Source organism: Acanthochromis polyacanthus, chromosome 17, assembly GCF_021347895.1.
Source record: "Acanthochromis polyacanthus isolate Apoly-LR-REF ecotype Palm Island chromosome 17, KAUST_Apoly_ChrSc, whole genome shotgun sequence".
Classification (NCBI taxonomy): domain Eukaryota; kingdom Metazoa; phylum Chordata; class Actinopteri; family Pomacentridae; genus Acanthochromis; species Acanthochromis polyacanthus.
In genome coordinates, this window is record NC_067129.1 from 10,120,465 (window position 1) to 10,144,818 (window position 24,354).

The window sequence follows — 24,354 nt, forward strand, 5'->3', positions numbered from 1 at the left end:
AAATACTAAATTAAATATCAATAAGATAAAACAATTAACACATTAAAGCAGTAATAATTCTGACTAGTCAATAAAGAAAATGTTACTTGGAGCTCTGTTTTGACTCACTTTTATCTATTTAACAATAGAATTCCTTCAAACAAAGATTAAACTTTCATTTTCACTTGAGGTTAAATGAAATGCAATGCAACTTAAGTCTTGTTCATAAGGCTGTGTGCATGATTGAATATACGTACTAGTGTGCATGCGTGTTTTCCTGTATGTGTGGAGGAGTCACATTCCAACAGCTGGCATGCCCAGGCCCCTGCTCAGAATGTGAGGAATCCCAGGAGCTCCATGAGGGTGTGTGTGTCTTAATGTCTATAATTTTTTGCTTGTAAGCTGAATAAATATTTGTCGCTACCACTCTCTGACAAATGGTTCCCTATTCGTCACTGTAGGTCAGGAATTTGAATAGATTTTAATACCTCGAACATGAGCTGCACTCCAACAAAACACTTTCTAAATGCACTTTTCTCTGCTTTGGGGAACAGCTGATCTGTGGTCGTAGGGGGAGCATCTCATTTTCATTTGCCAAAAAAACAAACTGCATCATAGTTTGGAGAATTTTTTGCTTTCAAGAGATGCTGACCTCACTCTGCCTCTTGTACAAAGAATGCATGTGTCATGTTTAGTTAGCTTATGCATAAGTAAAACTTACCATAACTTTCAGCCTTATCAGGAGTCTGACAAATAGGGTTAACATGCAGTAATCCTTGACATTTTCATAAACTCCTAAAGAGTAAGTGACAGAGATATTGCTACTTGGTCAACTGTCAAGTAAGTGGAAGTTGTACACCAAAATCTTGTGCAGGACATTTGGGCAGGTGCAGGAGAACATTCTGAAAGTCATATTCCATGATTGCTGAATTGTCCTGATTTGCTGTGCAGGTTAACACAAAGGTGGAACTCGTGATTTGCTGATGCTATTTGGCCCAGGACTGTAATAGAGTAAGCAGAAGTTGCAGACAGGAATAGGCTTGCAGTGGCTCTCTGTTAAATTTCTCCTCCCTTGAGATTAGCCTGTAATTGTCTGTTAATGTGAACCAGGCCATCCTGTGCTCGGTACCTCTCCAATGAGCTGCGGCATTGCATGATGCCGTATCTTAAGCACTTCCTGCTCTTCCCCTCACTCTCCTTTTCTCTGTTCCCCCTCCCTCAGCCGTCGACATGTCCTGTGGCACTTTCACAATTCATCCAGGGAATTACATGATGACCCTAATTATCCACTTGCACTTCCACTCCTATTCACCCAACCTTCACGTGGTTGCCATACCTTTTCTACTTAGAAGGACATATGTGATGTCCGCCAAGGGAACAGTTGACTGTTTAAGGTGGAGCGAGATAATATATATACTCCCATTTTGTCTGAAAACTGTACTTAAGCGCTTTAAAATGATCCGTCGAGAATTAAACTACAGCCATAATGTGGGAGGTTAATATCAGCTGCGAGTGAAGTGCTGCTAATGCTTGTGTTGGCCTACATCGCTACTTAAGGAAGGAAGAATAAATTAAACACCAGATGGGACGCTAAACCAGTGAAAAGGTTAGGAGAGGGATGTCCTACTAAAATCTCTCAAGCTAGGATAAGAAACAGTAGCTGACTGTTTTGAGTTGATTTCCTGGGCTACATTTCAAACCGTGTGTCTCCATCTATTCATTACATAACTCAGAACAGCAGAGATGCCTTGCTTTGCAAGATGCAAAGAAATATGCACACTTTAGATAACTGGGCTTCCTTTGGCACTTGGCAACATGAAATATCGATTGTTTGGAAACTGTGTCTGCAGTCAGTGTTATGCATCCTGGGACCAGAAGGGATTCCAAGACATTAAAGTACTCGCCAAGTAGTTAATTTAGATGATCAAGTTGACAAAACGTTAGCTCTGTGTAAAAAAAAAAAAAATACAGAAAATTTTGCAATGGCCAATCACAGCTTACTTTATCAGTATTAGTGCATACGTCATCCAATAATTAACAGGAAATTTAAATGCTGAAATGCCAACCTGGATTTAAGGGAGTGATTTTGTCCCACTAACAAGTTGATATTTCAACTGTAAAACATCCTGCTCAGGAGGTACTTTCATCACAGTTCAGAGGAAAACAAATGTCTGGGACCCTTATTGCTATTTAGGTTCTGTAAACTGCTAAAATATGAGATTTTAAGCTTCCAAATAATGATATTGGTATCAACATACTATAATTTTGTGCTTTAATTTGATGTATTCTGTTTTTAAAAATGCTTCTCTGTAATTTTACTTAAATAAAGTAAAATGCTGGGCAGCTGCTCAAGGTTTGATGGCTTGATGATCTTACTGCTTCTTCAGCCCAATAGTTGAGGAAGCAGACTGTGAATTTCCCACAGCTATTCTCATCCATGTTTATCTGATGGAGACATGTCTGTGAAGCCTTTTTTATTGAATGTCTTGTTCCTTTTCCTGCTTAAGTAATATGAAAACTGTTACCTTTGGACTTTAGACTGGTACTTCTGCTGTTTTTTCCTTTCTATTTATATCAGTGTATCAGGATAAAATAAATACCATAATACCAGAAACACTGCTGTGCATAATACAGTTTAACCAACACAGCAAACTGCAGCCATTTCAATAGGATTGAATCAGCACTTCTAAAACAACAAAGACTAAACATTATAATCTTTATTAAGTTATCATGTTTTGCTGGAGTGCTGCATTAGCTTTACATAATGTACTATACTGGCAATTGATTGTACAATATTCTGCATTGTAAAATGCTTTTCCAGTTAATACAGAATAAATAAACTCATCATTTTGTACAAAGAGGAAATGATACACCATGTGCTCTAAAAGATGCACACCAAATTTGGAAAATTTTGAAAGGTTAAATGCTTTTTAAAGTTCTGCAGCGATCTCAAGTAATCCATCGTTTTGTATGACCAAAAATCACACACATGCACAGCACACACATTCAGAATCCATTTAGAGTTGTTATGTAGCATTGTTATATGTGAGGCAGTGATGCTGCTGACCAGTTGTGGCTGGATTTGTCGGTGCAGCTTGTCAGTCATGGCTTCCCTTGGCTCTCATTGGACGGGGCGGGCTTACAGCGTGCTCACTCAGCACAATGCGAATCAGAACTGGACAGCAGTGATGAAGAAACATCCCATTACTGTTGTTATTTTCTGTCATCTTAATTGCCTCGGTAGCCCGTCTACTGCTCACTATGTGTTGTCGATCACTCAGTAGCTTTCTCCCTCCGATCTGCCCTCCCTCTATTTTCCGTGCCACCCCTGTGCACTTCCATCTACTGTATGTTTTTCTCTCTCTTCCTCCTCCCTTTCTCTCTCTCCCTTTGTCTCTCCCTCCCTCTCACTCTCTCTCACTCTTTCTCTCTCTCTCTCTCTCTCTCTCTCTGTCTTTCCTCTAAGAGGATTGGCTGCTTGCGTCTACCAACATCTGTGTATCACTGTCCTGAGAGAGCAAAACAGAGAGGGGATGGGGGGTGTTAGCCAGCAAAAAGCAACATAGAGCTCAGGCAAGGCTGACTGCCGCTCTCTTTCCCTTTCTCTCTGACACGCACACTCTCTTGTGCATGCACACAAACAAACACACACTCAGCAGCAGACAGCCGCAACATCCGCATCGCTCGCTGCCCACCCGCATCCTTCTCTCCCTCGTTCCCAGCCTTTCCCTCTCGGAGCGCTCTCCTCTTTCTCCCACTCGCTCCGTCCGCAACGCCTCATCCTGCCGTCCTGTCCCCACTCTGCTGTCTGTCACCGTGGCGACATAGCCTCTGCAGCCATGGCGACCAGCCAGCAGGATTCAGGCTTCTTTGACATCAGCATCAAGTCTCTGCTCAAGTCTTTGGGAGGCAGTGAGTACAGCTAACACATCACAGTTGTTGTCGCTGGTACGCCAAACAAACGTGCGATAGAGCCTGCACCCGTAACAGGACTGATTATTCCTCAGTAGATCCTGTAGCGCACGGAGTCGGCTTATTTTTGTGTGCGTGTTAGGAGTGCAGAAAACTGAAAAACAGGCAGAATATAGCAAGGTCCACGCTGTCAATATTTGGCAATATTACGTAATGGAATAATGGTAGACAAGTTGAACAAGAGATAACAGCTGCAGGGGTTGAGGGTAAAACTGGCTCCTCAGCAGTTTTCTATATTAATCACACAGCACATTACTCAGCGAATGAAGAAGAACATCTTTGACTTTGTTATCATCTTCGTGCCCAGCAAAAAGTAGATGCTTGAGCTCAACCAGAATGTGTTGTTTAATAAGAAGCAGTCTGTTTACGTGTGTTATCATTCTGTCGGCTCTACTTTATATGCTGTTTATATTCTGAAAGACTCGAATCCCGTAATCAGTTCCTCGGTTTGTGTTTACCAAACAGAAGCTAACTGCATGCCACTCTCAGACTGTCTGGTTTGAGTCTCCAGCAGCATCTTCACTGACTGTTTCCAAATGGACATATTGTACTTATCCGTTCAGCAGTGGCTCCATAACTGAGACATTACAGAAAACACCACTGTCTTTCTGCCCCACTGGGGCTCATCATCATACTGTCTGCAGTTTACTTTTACTGTCACGTTAGTTGTTTTCTTGCTGATCAAGAGGATGCAAAGATCAGCCAGGACCCTCTGTTGTTGTGCTGCAGTGATTTTCATATATTGACTGACCACTGCTGGTGCTAGTTTTCATTTTGTGCATGTATGCATATACTAAACGCGTGGGCACCTTATGTGTGAGTAGTTATTAGATATCATAAAAATGTTTTGACATGTGGTTAGCAGGACAGCTGTGTGGAGCTCATATATTGCTTTGAAGGTTACTGTCAGCAGGGGTTATGTTGCTGTAAGGGCTACTGAGGAAATTCATGGAAGGTGTTGATGGTTTCCCCCTGGGCAATTTATAATGTAATTAAAGAAAGAAATCACTGGCATCAAGATGATAGATAAATCTCTCATTTAAATTCAAGCTTGGTTCAGCTATAGGACCAAATTCAGATGCGTAGGTTTGTCTGCTCCAAGGTCATGGTAATGGTAGCCGTCAGAAGACTTGAAAGCCAAGAAAAAGTCCATGTCACCCCTTTGAAACAATCATATTAAGGATTATAACATGGCATTGATTGCTTAAAAAAAGACTTATATCTGTAAGGTTTGTGGCACTTGTGCAAACTAGGACTGTATTTTGAGTTATGATAGTTCAGGAACACTTTACTTTTTCATTTTTTGCTAAGCAAAGCTTTCAGTTGTGTATGTCAATTCAGCAGTGATCCACGAGCAGAGATTTTCCTTTGATGCACTGAAATCTCTCACATCTAGATTACTCTGAGATAGTTTAACAAAAACAACAGCAACGCTATGAAAATCCCAGAATACATTTTTTACTCGCAGTGTCAATTTGTTAGCTGCCTCCTCTGACAACATACAAGTTTGACTCTGCTAGGTCTTGTCGAGGTTAGTCATTGTGTATTTGTGCTTATTGTCTGTGCTTATAGAAGTGACTCATCACAATCCAAGTCACTTATGTTCTGCCTGTACAAGCACGGACAGGACTGATTTGTGTTTTTACAACTCAAGAAAACCAGCTGGGATGCCCGAGTTAAAACCTTGAAATTAATTTTGATGTGTGCTATCATTTTGTGTTAGGAAGCACAATGTCATGATTCATCTTCAGTATGGTTGTCTGCTTATGTGATGGAATGAAGGTAAACTTCAATCTAAATATAAAGTTTACTTTGCCTCTACTAGTGTCTTTCTTTTTAAATTACTAATCTGTCTGTTATTTTCTGAAGTGATTTTTTTGTTTTGTCTTTAAAATGTCAGAAAAAAATAAAATGTACGGTTTCAGACATTCAAAATCAGTGCCTTAGATCGTCTAAAATCTCCTTGAGTCAGAGACAAGCCTCTGGTTTATACATTTGAGAAACAAAAATCAAGAAACACTCCAATGATGCCATTTTTAACTAGCTCTGCTTCTTTCTCATCAGTCTGTTTAGTCTGGCAGTTTCTTTCTTTCTTGCTCATGCAGTATGTTAAATAAACGGTTTAGGATATAACAAGTGATGGAACCGAGGTAGCCCTGTATTGACTAGACATGATAAAATCTGCTGAATCACCTCTTAAGATGCTGAGTCATGCAGATGGTCCCAGGAAGTGCTCTGGTGCGTTATATTAACAGCTTTATTGGACACTCTTCTTCCCACTCTAATTTCTTCTGTCCATGCACAAGCTTCAAACACATGCTTGTACACGCAAAAACCATAAATTCGACTCACTAAGAGGCTGTAATGGATTCTCTCTGCTAGGAGTCAACTTTGTATTTACTAAATGAAGTTTTTGCTATTTGATTTGTGGTTTAGCTAGATTATCTAATTTCCCTGATTAACACAGTTGTGCACGTGTACCTATGTGTTCCTGTATGGGTGTTTGTGCCTGTGCGTGCACTTGTGTGTGAGTCGGGGTCAGTGGGAGTGGTGGGTATGTAAGAGAGTGACCGCCAGTGGTCTATATATAGCGCCTCCCTCCTCCCCTCGGCTCTCTCTCAGAGCAGTGTTGAAATTCCAACCCAACTCTTCTGGTCAGATCTCCACAAGGAGCAAACTTTACTTAACTGCTACTGACAACTTAAGAACAACCACAGAGCTGCTTTCAAAGAAGTGTTTCATTTCAGTACTTCTTTCCAATGGCCTCCTTGGACTCCAAGGTCACGGGAACTGTTGGACGCAGACGTGATGGCAGGTCGGAGGCGGAGCAGAAGTTAAAGTAGAAACTGATCGTTGGCCTGTAGGCTCATATAGCTCTCAAGCGTGGGGCCTGCTGCAGTCTCTGATCTACCCAAACTTCTGCTGGAGCAGGACAGTGGAATATATTTTTTCCTGTTGGTAGAGTTCACTCACGTCACAATAAGCCGACGCTTATTGTCTCTTCTGTTAGTTTGAGAAGACACCTTCACACCATCTCGTCCTCTGTGATTGCAACTCTCTCAGCTCCGAGGCATCAAGTCGTCTTCACTTGGGCACTGTCACTCTGACTATGGCTTCTCCAGTCTGTGGATACAGCATATCTTCCTGTTTCATTTGGACTGAATGAGGAATACAGCTGTAATACTGCTGCCATGACAGTTTTCTTTCTCGCTTCAGGCTCACAACTTTGACTTTACCTGTCTGTCATTTTCTGAAGGATGGAGCTTTACACGTTTAGCTTTGGTTAAACTGGCCTAGTGCCGACACCAGACATTACTGTGACGTCTGCAGTCTCTGATATGGTGGAATAGTTGAATAATAAAGTGCCTCTAATCTCTTGCAAGGAAATACTTTTATTTGTAAATCCTGTAAGGTGTTGTTCCTCCTCCGTCCCACTGCCACTTCTCATTTTACCCACTATATCTGAGTCTCTGTGTCTGTCTGTCTGCACCATGGAAGTGCCAACTAAATGGAGCAGGGCTAGTGTCATCAGCTTCATCAAGGGCCTTGGTAAGCGCACAGTGGTGTGGATTCATATGCGCACATGTTTACATCGTGTGCATGTTCAGGTTTCATGCAAACAGGTTGCTGTGTACGAGGCCAAGGGGCTGTCCTGTGTAGGAAACTAGGATTTAGTATTTATGTCTCACCCCTGCAGTGAGTTAAACCTGATGTTGTTGTTATGTCACACACTAGACTTGCCTGGTCAATACTGAGATAAAGTGTTGCTTTGCTTTGTTTGGGGAAAAACACATTTTCACACCTTGCTCTTCTCTGAAAATTCACTCCAGTCACACAAGCCTCTTTTGTTGGCTAATACTCTACTCTCAGTGTGTTTGTAGACATGTGTTTGGGTTTTTGTAAACTAGACTGGTTGACTGGTTGTGATCCGTTTTCAGTGACAATAGTCGGTACAATGCAGTGGAACATATTCACATTTTTCACAAAGTCTTGCTTAAGCTCCTGCACTGCATCATCCCTAATGTTGTGGGAAAGTGCTGTCTCTATACAGTGATGAGTTTGTTCTATTTTTAAGGGCATGTCAATATTCTTCGAGATGCATGACAGGAAATGCCCCCACCTTTATTGTCCGTCTCTCACTCATCCCCTTTCTAGACTCCGCTCTTTATCGTTTTATGTCTGCTCATCATTACCATGGGCAATAATGGTGCCCAGTCGCTCCAATGTTGCAATCAGTAGGGAGAAATGAAAATGTGCAAGTGCATGTCTGCGTGTCCATCTGTGTGCCTGGAGAGTGTTCCCTGTCAAACTTAGACAACATAATTTAGCCTAGGCTGGGGAGGTTTAACTCTGAGGAAATAATAAAATGATATGTCTCTTACATTGATGAATTCTGCTTGCTTATCATAGTGTAAGGTTTACTTAGGCGAGCACCACAGGAGCATGAGGATCTCCATCACAGCTGTTTTGTCTCAAAGCAGGGAGGATGATTGTCAAAAGTTGTGGTCTTCCACTGAGTCATAACTCATCCAAAATCTGAGCACGCAGATGTAATGTCCATGTTTTTAGTTATATTTGGCTCCAGAGAAAGTGATCTATGATGCCCGTCACGATTAACCATCCATAAACTTACTTCGTCACTCCTCATGAATCCGGAACTAGAAGATGTTTTCAGTATCAAGTAATCCAGTGAAAGTTGACAACTGGAACATTGCGAAGATTGCTCATGCATAATGGTCCCTGCTAAAAAAGAAGAACTCTTACTGTATCATATTACACTTGTTCTTGACCTTCTCCGACCCCTGAAATAAAATGAAGGCATTTAATACGCCCCAATCAGAAGCAAGAAAGTGGTAGAAACATGGATTGTAAAGGGACGGAGTGGTTTCAGTTTTGTCTCAGAGAAGCTACATTGTCAGACTTTGAGAGCCACAGTTTCAGACTAATTGACCTTTCTTAACTGTTTTCAGCCTCTCCAGTGGGACTGAAGCCGCCCCTCCCGCCAGTCAGTGGAACCCTGGGAGAGAGGAAGGGTCCTGTCGTCATGGCGCCCGTCAACGTGGACCCCGAGAGCAAGCCGGGCGAGTTCGTCCTAAAAAGCTTGTTTGCGAACTTCACCTTGCTCTCTGAACGCAAGATTCGTATCATCATGGCCGAACCTCTGGTGAGTGGCTTTGTATTGATTGTTTCATGTTGTTTTGTCTTTATTTTTTTCCTGTTTCACTCAGGTTATGCATAATTTAGGTATATATTTGGAATATTTTATCCAATAATGACCTTTTATGGCAGCAAATGATGAGTAATCTATTTTGTGAAGAGGAACTGATCTCTGCAATGCACCCTTATGTATCTATTGTAATCAAATTAAATGGACTAGGCAAAAAGAAGGGAGCATCCAACAGCGCAAAAACATTCACACCTTTAGGTTGTATTTTACCTCACCTGGAAACCGACACAACTTGAGCAAAAATATGCGGACCCCGCTTTGAAGAATCACGTGCAATATTTGAACCACCTCTATGAAAGACTGTGCTGTCCTGTTGCAAACCTGAATAGCGACTGTTAGTACCTCTGCTTTCTGAGACAGAGCTAACATTTTAATCTCACAGCGAGAAACTCTGCAGCCTCTTCGTTATTTGCTAGCAATCAGGGCCTTTTCTGATGATTTACATCAATACTGGAAAAGCAGGAAAGGAAGACAGGTGCTCTACTTGTTGGGAACATGCACCTTTTACTCAGCAAGCGCCCAATCGTTTTCAAAATTGCACACACACAAAATCTGATATAGCCAGATGAATGCTTTGCGATGTAGATGTGCTGGATTCACATGTTTGCTCTTTTTCAGCCTGCAGGTGTAACCTAGTATGTCTGATGTGCTGTAACTTAACCATTATGCCCCTTATATCACTGTGTTCACCTCATTGTACACTAGAAGTTTAATGAGGACTTGTTTGTCTCCTTACATGAATTCAAATGTCTGAGCACAAGCCGTAATGGGGTACAGAGATTTTGACTTTTAAGTCAGTGATTTTGTTTGACATTTTGGGCCGATTAGTACCTGAGCATCCAGTCCAAGAAAAAATGCACTTCAAACTTTTCCTTTTCTTTCAATGTACCTCCACCATAGGTTCAAATATATTCAGTATTTACTGGCTTTACTCTACAGAGGTTGGGGAGAAATTAGGAATTTCAGCAAATTCAGACAGTGACGTGGCACTTTTAGCTGCCTCACAGTTGTGAAGAATTTGAACTTTGATTTTGTTGTGGCTATAAAGATTCTACCTGTCTCTTCTGACGTAAATGTTTTACCTTCTGTCTGTTCCTTTGATCACAGGAGAAGCCTCTTAACAAATCTCTGCAGAGAGGAGAAGACCCACAGTTCGACCAGGTGTGTGTACTTTACATGGACACATCATCATCAACATATTCTGCTCCTTTTTTCCCTCTGTCATCCACATCTAGTCATAACATTAACTCATTTTGTGAATAAGACTAACCTCTGGTCCTGTTCCTTACTCCTGTGTAGCTGATCAGCAGTATGAGTTCTCTAGCAGAGTACTGCCTCCCATCCATCCTGAAGACTCTGTTTGACTGGTACAAGAGGCAGAACGGCCTCGAAGACGAGTCCCATGAGTATCGACCCAGGGCCAACACCAAGTCAAAAAAGTGAGAGAACACACTCGGTTCACATCTATCTTTTGCACCCGCCTGAGATATTGGAATAGATTTCTGTCACCCACACATACAAAAAAATGTGAGTGATGCCTATCGCTGTCCTTTTGGGAAAAAAAACTCTGAGCACAACACGGCACAAATCGCAACGGACAGGACTTCTTCATTGCACGCTTATAAAATTTGGTTGGCTCTGACTCATTTAGTCAGTCTGTATTCACTCGTTATACATAGGTTTAATTTGTAAGAAAGGAGCTGAAGTTAAAACACAAAATTAAAGAGGCATAGCTTCACTGAAAAGAGACGTGTATAAGTGAGGTGCTCTATTTTTCATCTGTCCTACTCAACAATGCAACAAATACCTTGGAACCGATCTTGAAAAAAAAATACAACTTTCAGACTTATTACTTTTACATACAAGCCTACAAACTTGCCTCACAGTTCTATAATATAAAGCCATATTGCTTTTGAGAAAATAAAGCACAACTGCTACAACAAAAAAAAAAACTGAAGGTGTTAGTCTTTTGGAGGGCTTGTCGCCAAATCTCAAACAAGCTGCACGCTGAGTACACACGATTACGTAGTGAACCAGATGGTGCCTACAATTAACTTATTAATGGAAATTTAATAAAAACACAGTCTCATACGTTACAATCGTTTGCCAAATACAGGAGCGTGCATTTGGGCCTCCATATGACAAATAATGTTTGTCTGTTTCTGTCTGTTTGTGTCAGTGATGAGCAACAAAAGGACTATTTACTGGAACGGAGGGATCTGGCAATAGACTTCATCTTTTCTCTGGTGCTTATAGAAGTTTTGAAACAGGTGAGGTTCATTTTACGATGTGATTCTTCTTTTGACACAATGTTGTATGTCTCCTCAAACACAAAGAACCCTGATAAAGTACTGTTTGCCTTTGTTTCAATCTTTACACAACACACTATGTAGATAACATGCATAATACTATGAAAGGTTTTAAACAAACATGCTGTTCTTTGACTCATGTTTGACATTGAGTGTGTAGATCTAGCTAAATTAAACCGAAGAATCATTTGCATATTCCTGATCTGGTCATGGGTCCAAGAAAATTAAATATACACCAAGCTCCCCAGACTGTCAGTAAAATAGCAAAAGCAGCACTTCAAGTGAAAGACTAAATTCTAAATAAAATGACCTTTTTTTTCTGTCAATCCAGATTCCGCTTCATCCTCTTTTGGATGGACTCATCCAAGAAGTTATAAATCTGGCCTTTAAGCACTTCAAATACAAGGAGGGGTAAGCAAATCCTTTCTAGGAATGCTTTTAATGATGCATATTTTAGCTTTTTAACTTCACATAACTGAAAAATGTGTATGCTATCACCACAGTTCTTTACAGCACTATACAGGGTTGACACTGATACTGATGTTTGTATTTACTTTCTAGGTATCTGGGGCCCAACACAGGCAACATGCACATAGTGGCTGACCTCTATGCTGAAGTAGTGGGAGTTGTAGCTCAGTCGAGGTACTGTAAAAACCCTTCATTGTTGCAAATTAGTTTTTATACAGTGCGTGTGTTTCTGTGTGCGTACACATTGTAACTGTGTATGTCTCCAGTGAGTTAATAGTGTCTCTCGTCACTGAGTTTCTTATTAAATACTGTAGTGTGGGTTGTTCAGGGTTGCATGTATTGAGGTATTCTTTAACTTACACATACAATACTCAGGTTCATTTAAATACTCAAAGTTGTTGAAGATGTAGTCCGTTGAAGTTGTTCTAGATTTGGGATAGTGGTTGTTGTTTTCAAGCAGTAACAGCTGAGGAGAATCAAATCTCCAATTTCCCAATGATGCCATTATCTTTAATGTTGACTGTGAATAAGTGTTGATAAACTCGCCTATTAATCACAATAAAAAGATACTCATATTTGTCACACGTTTCAGTTTTGTCTGTGGTGATTCCCACAGCATCAGTATGCATCGCCATCATTTGAATATGTAAAATGCATCTTCTTTTTACATTTTGCATGCAGTTTGACATATAATCCAGGTCAAGCTGTAGCTGTGGGACACTTTGTCAGCGTGGAAAATTTAATGTGTACTTACAGTAACCACCTGTCCTCCTTTTGACCTCATTTTCAGTGCAAACGCCAGGTACAAATGCTCTCTCTTTGACTTGAGTGCAAGTGACAAAAGTAATGTCATAATGACTGTCCTTCTCTGTATTCTGCTAGTCTGGTTCTGTGTTCGCAAATATATATGTGTGTGTGTGTGTGTGTGTGTGTGTGTGTGTGTGTGTGTGTGTGTGTGTGTGTCTGCGCATGAGGATAATGACACTCTAGATGATAGTCCTCCAACTGTGTAATGTTGTGTGTGATGAGAGATGAACACTGTTCCCATTTTCCAAGAGGTTATTACTGTGAGGTGGAGGTTCACATGGCAGCTCAGTAACTGCTTTCACACAGCTCACACACATCATTTAACACGGTCATCTATGTAGAAATGGATCAAAGTCAATACATTGAGGTCTAGTTTAGCAAATGTAGACTCTCTTCTGTGTGGATGATGGGTTTTCCACTTGATTAAGCTTCTTAGCTGAGTTCTGATACTCCTTTCAGTGGTATTTATTCGTGGAGCATTATTTACACACGGTGCTATGAAAAGGTTTAGCAGACACACTCACTAACTGTCTGAGCGTATACTCTCAACATTATCTGCATGTTTTTCCAGCTTGGTTTATGGATCCCAGTGTTTGTGTGTGTCTTATTTAAACACTCAGCACTAAACACAAGGCTGATAACTCTTCCACTCACTTAAATGCTGTGAAACATGCAAGAGTATGTGCAAAAAGCACACACATACATATTCCCACCACATCACCCTTCCAGATGCCATTCTAAATATAGGCCTGCAGAGCGCTGTTGGTAAAATCTATCTGGATGGCGGGTACATAGATAAACACACACACGCAAGAACACACACCCGTGTACACACGCAAATAAAATGGCACGTAGAAAAGCAACATTAGCAAATAAACACAGATGGCAAAAATCGTGCCACTTTTGGTAGTAATTCACCGTAGCACCACTTAGCTGAGATCTGGATCAGAAAACATTCACTAAAACTCGAGAGAGTAGAACAACTGTTCACATCTGGTCACCATTTCCTCGGCAGGTTCCCAGCAGTGAGGAAGAAGTTCATCTCTGAGCTCAAGGAGCTCAGACAGAAGGAGCAGAGCCCGTATGTCATCCAGTCCACCATCAGCCTCATTATGGGACTGAAGTTTTTCCGCATCAAAATGTACCCAGTGGAAGACTTTGAAGCTTCCTTCCAGTTCATGCAGGTAGACTGAGCTGAAATCATTTACTGCTTTCGGTGTTTTTTACATGTCAAGAAGACGTTAAGGAGTCTCTGTTTTAGGAATCTCCCCACGCATTTACAGCACAGACATAATCTTTCTCCGCATGCATTCATGCTGGGAAGCTGCTTAGTGTCCACTGAAGTTACACTGACGACATTAGGGGTTAAGTGCTTTGTTTATTGTCCATTTGCGGTGTGAGAATTCTTCTAATTTCCTTCCTCTGTAACAAAACAGGAGCATGAGCAGGCGTCCTTACATGCACTGAATTATCATGTGTTGTTTCTGTCGCTGTCTCTGACTCTCTCTTTCCATCTGCAGGAGTGTGCACAATATTTCTTGGAAGTGAAGGATAAAGACATTAAGCACTCATTAGCTGGACTCTTTGTGGAAATACTTGTACCTGTAGCTGCTGTAAGTGCACTTCTTGTCCTCCTCAGAGCAACACAAATGCACATTAAGCCCGAGTCACATTTAAGTTATTGTTTACCTTTTAAATAAAAAGTCTGGCTGTCTGACTGCTGCACAGTATGCAATGTTTATAACTTGAAAATTATATGAATCTGGAGTTAATCCATATAAAACTTGTTGTGTGCATCAAGTAAAAGGACATGGGTTCTGTTAAAAACGTAACTTCTGTATTACCCCCCCACCCCCACCCCCCTTAGACTGTGAAGAATGAGGTGAACGTGCCATGTCTACGGAATTTTGTCGAAAGTTTGTATGACACCACCCTGGACCTGTCCTCTAGGAAGAAGCACTCTCTAGTAAGTTTCTCCCCATATTCTGTTTCATCGCTGGTCATCTCTCTTCATTTCCTCTCCATTATCAGCCATTGGTGAAAGCTGTTACTGTATCCATCCAACATGTGGGCTTTTATCTCTTCATGAGGAAGAGACAGGGGGTGTAGGATGCAGTGCACGGGCTGGCTTTTGAAGCACTGCCAGATGGGCAATATTTGTCCACAGCATGGAAACAGGAAGAGAAATCAGCATCACAGCTCTCTTATTAAGATAGTGGTCTTGCATGAACAAGCATGCAGTAAAAGAGCATCTAATCAACTCCAGTGTTTTCTGAACTGTTGGATTTGTGCTGAAAGCTGCTCGATATACAGACACTAATTCCTAGACAATTCTGAAAATGATTTGATAAGACAGAGATTTTTTTGTAGTCCTGAACAGCAACATTCCCCTTTAGATTTCTTCTAAGTGTTGCCCCACCTTTAGGATGCACTCCACAGCCGTTTGACTGACACGTCTGATAACGAATCGTGTCATCGGGCTGCTGCATTGCATTATTGCTGGTTGTTGTTGATGTGCTATTTGTGATATATTCACGGGTTCCTCCCGCTGTGACACAGACTCGTGTCCACGGGGCTGCAGACATGCCACAGTGCCGGTATGCATGCTACCTTTGTCAAATTCTCCGAATACCTCGAGCCACCTATGCAGTCGAGGCGTAGCACACCTCCACTTTTTTCCAAATGAACAGAACACAGACATGCACTTAAACAAACAATAAATTGTGATGTCAGAGAGAGCGGAATGGACAGAAATGACAGGAATGGCACTAATGTGGTGCATTTCCTTAATTACTATTCTTTTACGTTCTAAGTGCCTCGGTGTGAACAGACACTGAAATGGGTGTGAGACAGATAACAAATACCGGCTTTGATAAGGACTGACAGGTGTATGATGTGCGTTTCAAACCTAGAATTTTCCAAAACCATTCATGACAAGGGAGGACCTGGACTGACGCTGATCATTAGCAAAACATTCTTGTTTAAGAATGATCAGCATGCAGACTTACATTGCTTTTGAGGAGGACTGAACTGACTCGACAGCAAGTTCACATTCCTGTACATGGACTGTTAAGAATTCTTTGTATATCAGTCTCTTTGATAAGCACACTGGGAGGATCTGAAATAATGCAATTGCCTCTTGGTAAATAACGCAGGAGCTGAAAAATTCAATTTAAGCTTAAAAAAGTCATTCTCAGATTGATTTAGATTCCAATAAAGGGCCGTGGGGTTGTACAAGGATTAGTTAATGTGGAGCACGAGGGAAGAAGAGGCAGATATTCAAAGTATTTACATTGAATTACTGCTGAACTTTAAGATTTGAGCCTAATACGTGTTATCTGATTGTCTCCTTTTTGTCTACTCTCCAACAGGCTCTGTATCCTCTGGTGACCTGCCTGCTGTGTGTCAGTCAGAAGCAGTTCTTCCTCAGCCGCTGGCACATTTTCCTCAACAACTGCCTCTCGAACCTCAAGGTTGGCTTTTTTTGTCTATACAATGGAAATTCAAGAATGACTGATGTAGTGGTTAATACTTATATTTTAAACACACAAAAACTACAGCGCGTGTGCACTGAATTTCTGCCCACAGGGAACAAGTTTGACAAAGCACATGCACAAAACACTTAACTCACACAACAGAACTGTGCAATAGCACTACTCAGTACCTCTGTGAGTATAAATCACCTATTTGTGTATATTTCCTTGAGGGAAACATTGCAGGTTTAGTGATTGATGGTGGGCCATAAAAACCGCTGTTCGAATCTGACATCACACCGTAAATCTTGAGAATACCACGTATGTTGTGCATGCAGCAGGTTGCCTGTAAGCTACTGTATGGGGGGAAAAGCCTGTCAGGATTTCTCTTTAGGAGCTTGTTGGTCATTTACAGCTAAGGGGAAACATTTTAATGTGTGTGTGAACGCAGAATAAAGACCCAAAGATGGCACGTGTGGCTCTTGAATCTCTCTACCGCCTGCTGTGGGTTTACATGATCCGAATAAAGTGTGAGAGCAACACTGGAACACAGAGGTAAAAACCGCATGCAGTTATATTTCTCATTAAGAATATAAGATGTAATTTGAGTGAAGTTTTAAACGTCAGCATGTCAGTGTGTGTAACTACCATGAACAAAGGAGACTGCAGCAAAAACTGCTACAAAAAACACTGTAAGCTACATTTATTCTTCATGTTTTGTGCTGTAAAATTGTATTTAATCCCCCTCTTTTCTCATAATGATTATTAATACTTATTCCGTAAAGTTGGAATGATCCATGTCATTGAAGAACGAAAATTTCTAGGATTTTTCTGACGCATCTAACTTTCCCTTCTTTGTCCCTCAGCCGTCTGACGTCCATCACTTCCACTCTGTTCCCCAAAGGGAGTCGTAGCGTTGTTCCCAGAGACATGCCCCTCAATATTTTTGTCAAGATTATCCAGTTTATTGCGCAGGTGCGTACAACAAACTCGCATGAAGTGGTAGATGTAGGCTCTGAATCTGTTTTTGGCCAAAGGACACGAGTAATGCAGTGAGGTTTGTTGTGCTTTGTGACTCATTGTGTGACTCACTGATTAAAAACAAGCGCCGTTAATCCAAAGTTCTGAGTTGACACAGTTGCAGAAGCAGGTCAAAAACTAAACAGTAATGAAAATACGGGATGACTAAAGAATGTAGGCCATGGGAGATATTTTTGACATTTCACCAGAATCCATTATCAGAATTGATTATATTTCATCTAATGGCAGTATTAGAGGCTGAGGGTTTGAAAGCCACTCTAGGAATATGAGCTAGTGGCTCTTTTATTATTTGTGGATGCTGCTATCATTTAGCAACTGCGTGGAACCTCAGTGTTTGATGACTTTAAATAAAATAAATATCACCTTACACCTCTTGTTTTTTCCATTGCATGTTTTCTTCTAAAAATGTTCCACTGCTGACAGCAAATGCACCTACTGCCTCATACCACAGTGACTGTGAAATCCTTTAACACCGGTATGTTTGCCCTCTGTTCAGGAGAGACTGGATTTCGCCATGAAGGAGATCATATTTGACCTGTTGAGCGTCGGGAAGCCTGCCAAAGCCTTCAGTCTCAACCCGGAGGTAAAGCGAGCAGACACAGGCATTCAGTCATGTGCACTCAGTCTCACACAGACCAACAGTGTGTCTCTCCTGGCCATGTTACAGCTATGAGCATTCCAGTTTTTATTTGTAGTCGGTGAGGAAGGTTCAGAACGGTGTGATCTCTGTGGGAAACTTGACATTAATTGCAGCAGCGGAATGAATATTCACGTTCTCAGCTGGAGTGAAAATATGCACTCGATTCTGACGCATGTGTGTTGCGCTGCACTCTGTCAGGAGTTTCATCACGCAATAGAGTATGTTTTGCATAATTAGGGGATATTCATACACATATACACTTATTAACCACTATAACAATAGTTATATATATGCTGTAGTTTTCAGTTTGAGACAGTGTAGGATCAGTTGCTTTGTGGGGAACAAAGCAGTTGTGTCCTACAGCATATGAATGTTGTCTTTAGAGTCTTCTTTTTGTGCTTAATTTGACATCTTTGTCGACAGGAACACTATTTAGTACCTGTAAATACAAGTACATGTAAAATGCAAGTTGTGGGTTTCACTGATTTGTTTTGTTCATGCTTCTAATTCCAATACCTGAAGACCAAACCACAAACACATTTTATAACCAGCCTCTCTGACATGTAGTAAAGGATGCTGTGCTCTGTCTGTCTTCCAGCGAATGAACATAGGTCTCCGGGCGTTCCTGGTGATAGCAGATGCTCTGCAACAGAAGGACGGAGAGCCTCCTATGCCCAACACAGGAGCCACTCTGCCCTCTGGAAACTCTCTGAAGAAGAAGAAAACTTATCTCAGCAAGACGCTCACTGAAGAGGAAGCCAAGCTAATAGGTGCGTGTCTGTCTGAGGGCAGTCAGGCTGATGTAATTTGAGCGTCATCTCCAACTACATGTGTTGCCTCTATCTGCTCTCCACAGGCATGTCCCTGTACTACTCCCAGGTGCGTAAGGCTCTGGACAACATTCTCAGGCATTTGGACAAGGAGGTGGGCCGTTGCATGATGCTCACCAGCGTCCAAATGCTCAACAAAGAACCAGAGGACATGATCACGTACGTAGCTACAAAGTGCAGAAACTCAACCGATTATTTTTGTTTTTTCTATTGAGAATCACTCTGTTTGACTTTATAATTATTTCATTAAAAGACAGAAAAAACACAGCTGCCCTTCCACACTATAATTAAATTGAAATTATGCTGTTTAAAAACTGAGCTTTTCCCTGACAAAGCCTGAGAATTTCTGACAGGAAATACTGAGATACTATTGATATCGTACGTAGTTAACTTTTGCAAGCATGACCTTTTTGTATTTTGAGGTCAGAAAATTTTCAAATTCGGCTCACAGTAAGTGTAGGCGTGTCTAACATGCCCCTCCGTCTTTGTTAGCGGTGAAAGGAAGCCCAAAATCGACCTGTTCAGGACATGTGTGGCTGCCATTCCTCGCATCCTTCCCGATGGCATGTCCAAACCGGAACTTATTGACTTGCTCTCACGGTGAGTTCACTCACTTTTTACTTTCTGTGGTCTGATTGTGCACAGTGATAAATAGTTCTGTTTCTTTGTCTGATTTGTTCATATGTTTTACCTATTCCTCAGACTGACAGTGCACATGGACGATGAACTTCGTCTTATTTCCCAAAACTCCCTGCAGAGCCTGTTGCTCGATTTCTCGGACTGGAGAGAAGATGTCCTGTTTGGTTACACACATTTCCTTTTACGCGAGGTATAGCAGAACTTGACAGAAACCTGTAGCTACACGCAGCATTTTAATCTTTTTTTTTTTTTTTGCTGTAAATTCCTTAATCATAAAATACACAGTCACATATATCACCAGAATATAACATATATTTTGAGTCATATAGTCCTAGAACTGAGAGGTGAAATTGTGAGCGACTACAGCGATAATGTAAAACTGCCTATTCCTGTGCTACAGGAGGAACAGGAAAAACTGAAGTGATTCAAAAACATTGTCTTTGTGAATTACCAGCATATGCAAACCTATTGACATTGGCAGCCACACTCTGAATGTCCCTTGCCAAACTCTTCCAGGTCCAAGACACTCATCAGGGTCTGCAGGATGCATCTGTGAAGCTCCTTCTCCAGCTGCTCACACAGTGGAGGTTAGCGCTGCAGCTCCAGGGGAAGATGCGAGGTGGAGTTGAGGTTTGTACAGCACAGTTTATTTAGTGACAGTCTCACTTCAGCCAACTATTTTCCCCTCTTAACACCAGTCATGATGCTCTATTTATTTAAAAGTACATCTTTAGAACACAGTTATACCTTGTTATTTGTACATACATTAAGAGAACTACCTAAGAGGTCTCTCATTGTTTCATTATGTCAGTTGTTTTGTAACTGCAGGTTTAATTGCTTGTCAAACACTGTGAATTCCATGCGAATCCTCCCTCCTCTTTGTCTTCCCTGTCCATCAGGCCAGCCCCAGACTGCCTGAGCGAAGCCCTCATTGCTCAGTGCTACATGCGGTTGAGGGCCTGGCTCTGCTGCTCCTCTGCTCGTGCCAAATCAGCACAAGGAAACTAGCAGTCGGCGTGTTAAGAGAAATACGTTGCCTCTTCACAGCTCTGGGACATGCTGAGGTACAGTACAGAAAACTCCCATCCTAATTCACCCAACAGTGGTTTTGAGAGAATCTCAGCAACTTTTCTCAACAGTACAGATTGTAAATAACTAGTTAAATAGATACTTAAATATTTCAATGATAAATATATTTTACAGCTGGTGGTAAAGAAAAGAAATGGAAAGAGTGGAAGGAGAAGCATCTGTCTGTAGCTGGGATTAGAGATGCATCACATGCAGCCCGTGAATTCTTTCACATTGTGTGACGCTGTTGTAAAAATAGCCGATGTTATAAATGTCTCACCCTACAGGACGATGACAAACCTATGATAGAGGTCATGGACCAGCTGAGCCCAGCTGTAATGGACAGCTTTGTTCATGTGGCAGTTTCTGACTCAGTAAGTGATCAGTTACGTTGGCATATGACATCAGTTATTTATATCCCAGTCTTCCGGATTACTTAATCAGCTGCTGTGTGCCATTCTTGAATTCCTCCCCTCCCTCAGTCCACGTTGCCCCTCAGCCACCACGTTGATCTCCAGTGGCTGGTGGAGTGGACGGCTCGACTGGTGAGCAGTTCGTACGACGTGAAGAGCCCCAGCCACGTTTGGATCTTTGCCCAGTGTCTGAAGGACCCATGGGTGCTCTGTCTGCACATCTTCTTGCGGCAGGAGCACCTACCCAAACACTGTCCCATCGCTCTGGGATACGCCTGGCCCTACGCTTTCACACGGCTACAGCTGCTACTGCCACTGGTTGACCCCAAGTATGTGAACACATTATTATACTGTTCTTTGTAGACATTTATCTATAATTTATATAACACTCAGTACTAATTCCTTGTCTGCTTTTGCACCCGTCTTCCTGCAGCAGTCCAGTGAATGCTAAGAAAACCAGCACAGCAGGCTCCAGCGACAGCTACATCTCGCTGTGGCGTAACTACCTGATCCTCTGTCTAGGCGTGGCTAAGCCGAGCATCATGTCTCCTGGACACCTAAGAGCTTCTACACCTGAGATCACTGCCACCACACCTGACGGCAGCGTCACCTATGACAACAAGGTGTGTGTTTGTGTGTTAAAAAAGATGCCGGCATTATTCATAGAATTGGAAAGTCTAGATATATAAGAAGTAATCATTTAGTGCTAGATGTTAAAGGGCCTTTAAATCGCACAAATACTCAGGGAAAAGACAGTTACTTTTATTATTGCTGTGTTTGTTATTTTTAAATGATTCATTATTTTTGCACAAAATAGTGATTTGAGTGAATGTCCAAGAACAGAGGATGATATATATTTTTTAGTCCACACCTCAAAATCCAGAGATATTCAGTTTTTAATTGTATAGAAGACAAAAGAAACAGATATTAACATTTGGAATGGCTGGGACACAGAAAGGAGAGAGTAGATTTACTTGGAAAATGGCTTTAAAATTACTTATTTGGTTTTTCAATGGATCACTTGACCTGAAAATATTGCATTTAAATGATGGGTGTGGTCACAAAGAAACTCACTACTCCTATCTAAGAAAAAGGGTAGTGGAAAATCCATTTGAAATTTCAAAATGTAAACTGGTGAAATCCTGGAGCCAGTGAATAATAATGTTTGTAAGTTTGTGTAAAATTTTCATTTCCTGATCAATGTGTGTGTTGTTGTTTTTTTTTTTTTCAGGTGATAGGAACTCCCTCTGTGGCCTGGCTTCTAAAACAGCTTGTCCCACTGATGAGAGCAGAGAGTCTGGAGATCACAGAGTCTCTGGTGCTGGGATTTGGATGCACAAATGCTCTGGTCTTCAGGTACTGGAATCAGAAATATGAACAAATACACACCTACGATAAAACCCACAATCTGCATCTTATATGTCAGGTTTGGTTCAAGTACTAAATAGTGTTCTTATCAACAAAAATGTCAAATAATTAATTGCTTAAAGAAATGTAGAATTTAATGCAAAGCTTGTCCGATTGTGAATTAGTTATTTGCTGTTGCTGTGTGCTATCTGTTGTTGTCAAGAGAACAAACACAAAAAGCCTGAACAGAGGGAATGACATTAGATAGATTTAGATTACAGTGCAAGGGGATGATGTACTCGATTTGATCTTTTCTCTTACATAAGCAAGACATGACTCTTTAGTGTTTTTCATGATCCTTTCATCTATTACATCTTCCCATCTGCTTGTACATTGTTGTCATAATTTGAATGAGCTGCATGTTTCTCTGACATTCAGAGAAGTGAAAAAAAAAATGCCTCACTGACGCAGAAGAGGAATTCTTGGACATACGCTGAAGTGTCACATTTTTTCAAAGGACAGTGGTTCTCATTGTGAGAGGAAGGTATTTCATTTTAAGGCAGGTAATCTATTTTTAAACCTAGAATGTTTTCTGAAAAGGCTCTCATTGTTATTAAAGAGATTAAGGCCTGCCAAGAAAAATTTGTCTGTCATTGCTGCGTGCAAGGATTAGTGGGTTTAGGGCATGCAACATTTGGGCGGCACAAGCTGGATATCTGTCACAAACCATTCTGTTCCCTTAAATACAACCATTTGATCAGTCTCCTCAGCAACTCAGCAATGAGGTAATCTGTTGATTTTTGCCCCCTCTGATCCTCTGTGTTTGCAGGGAACTAGTTGAAGAACTCCATCCACTGATGAAGGAAGCACTGGAACGTAGGCCTGAGGTAACGCTAGTACACAGACACACTGAGGCACAGAGTAACAAAGAATCACTGACAGCTCAGGAACATAATTTGTTTAACTTTATCGATCCCTATTGAGATGTTGTGAAATCATTTTTTTCATGAAATACTCGGCTAATCCAGCGGTTTATGAGAAGGTAGAAATGTGTTTTTCATGTTATGTTTAGTGTCCTAGCTATTAGAGATGTTTTCCATAGTTTGGTAATTTATTATTTATGAAAATGGACTATAGATTATTTGTGCGCTAATGTAAAGTTAGAAGATGTTGCTAGTGCTCCAGCATCTCAGACCAAACAAACAGGCACATTGACTGTGTCTTCGCCTTCCCTGCAGGTTTTAGTTACAACCAGGAACTGTCGACAAAAGCAAATAAAAAAAAAACCAACAAATAAAAGACCATTACCATTCATCTTACCTAGCAGTGTAAAATACATTTGTGTCTGTTGTACTGTGAGTTTGAGACACACATCAGAGGAGACACACAGTCAGGAGTAGACCGTACATAGCGAAGCAAAGGAGAAGCAGGGGAGAGCAACAAAACAGCAGCAGAGACACTCAAGCTGAAATCAATTAAGTGCAGATATATTATGTAAATAAAAAATAGAATGTTTAGTTATTTTTTTTCTGGGCACTGGCTGAATTTTCTGAACTAGACTGGACTGCAGCTACACTACCAGCTTGCTTTTACAATGCAGTGTGGGAGGTCACTCTCAGTCATGTATAATAAATATGCTCTCAGCCTGTTGGACTATAGAAGAAGGGCCAACATTTTCAGAGAGAAAAATTAATATGTACTAACACACATGAACAGCCAGACTGACTACCAAAACGTAGAAAGGAGAATCTCAGATTACCACACAAACAGAGGGAGTGTGATTTCATTGCTGCTATTTTGATGTTCTTTTCTCTTAAAAAAACAGATTAGCCCGGAATCACCAGAAAAACATACATACAGTATAAGCATATATTGTTTATATTTCCCCTGCAGAGTTGACTTTGTTTGTAGGCTCAGAGATCTGGTGTACTTTGAGAGCACACTGTCAACTTTTCTGTGCTTTCAGAACAAGAAGCGCAGAGAGAGACGGGATCTTCTGAGGCTGCAGCTGCTGAGGATCTTTGAGCTTTTGGCCAATGCAGGAGTTATCAGTGACAGGTATCACAGCATGTCGTCCGCTGGCAGTCCTCTGGCTGTTGTTGTTTTGGTTATTTCCCTGTGCCCTTGGGTTCATTTTATTA

General features: G+C 41.2%; 1 protein-coding gene across 1 annotated transcript in view; it reads left to right on the forward strand.

The window, feature by feature from the left end:
• Positions 1–3,488: 3,488 nt before the first annotated feature.
• The window catches only part of fryb (furry homolog b (Drosophila)), a 41,565-nt gene continuing 20,699 nt past the window's right edge, over positions 3,489–24,354 (forward strand). Inside the window, exons 1-26 of the mRNA XM_022209064.2 lie at positions 3,489–3,891; positions 8,922–9,115; positions 10,286–10,339; positions 10,478–10,617; positions 11,358–11,448; positions 11,819–11,898; positions 12,049–12,129; positions 13,778–13,946; positions 14,283–14,375; positions 14,630–14,728; positions 16,134–16,235; positions 16,687–16,790; positions 17,102–17,210; positions 17,773–17,859; positions 18,515–18,686; positions 18,773–18,905; positions 19,239–19,346; positions 19,449–19,575; positions 19,902–20,015; positions 20,285–20,449; positions 20,741–20,827; positions 20,936–21,195; positions 21,300–21,489; positions 22,098–22,222; positions 23,043–23,100; positions 24,180–24,271. Of these exons, the coding sequence (XP_022064756.1) occupies positions 3,819–3,891; positions 8,922–9,115; positions 10,286–10,339; positions 10,478–10,617; positions 11,358–11,448; positions 11,819–11,898; positions 12,049–12,129; positions 13,778–13,946; positions 14,283–14,375; positions 14,630–14,728; positions 16,134–16,235; positions 16,687–16,790; positions 17,102–17,210; positions 17,773–17,859; positions 18,515–18,686; positions 18,773–18,905; positions 19,239–19,346; positions 19,449–19,575; positions 19,902–20,015; positions 20,285–20,449; positions 20,741–20,827; positions 20,936–21,195; positions 21,300–21,489; positions 22,098–22,222; positions 23,043–23,100; positions 24,180–24,271 (3,107 nt within the window). The 5' untranslated portion in view covers positions 3,489–3,818. The remainder of the gene's footprint in view (positions 3,892–8,921; positions 9,116–10,285; positions 10,340–10,477; positions 10,618–11,357; positions 11,449–11,818; positions 11,899–12,048; positions 12,130–13,777; positions 13,947–14,282; positions 14,376–14,629; positions 14,729–16,133; positions 16,236–16,686; positions 16,791–17,101; positions 17,211–17,772; positions 17,860–18,514; positions 18,687–18,772; positions 18,906–19,238; positions 19,347–19,448; positions 19,576–19,901; positions 20,016–20,284; positions 20,450–20,740; positions 20,828–20,935; positions 21,196–21,299; positions 21,490–22,097; positions 22,223–23,042; positions 23,101–24,179; positions 24,272–24,354) is intronic.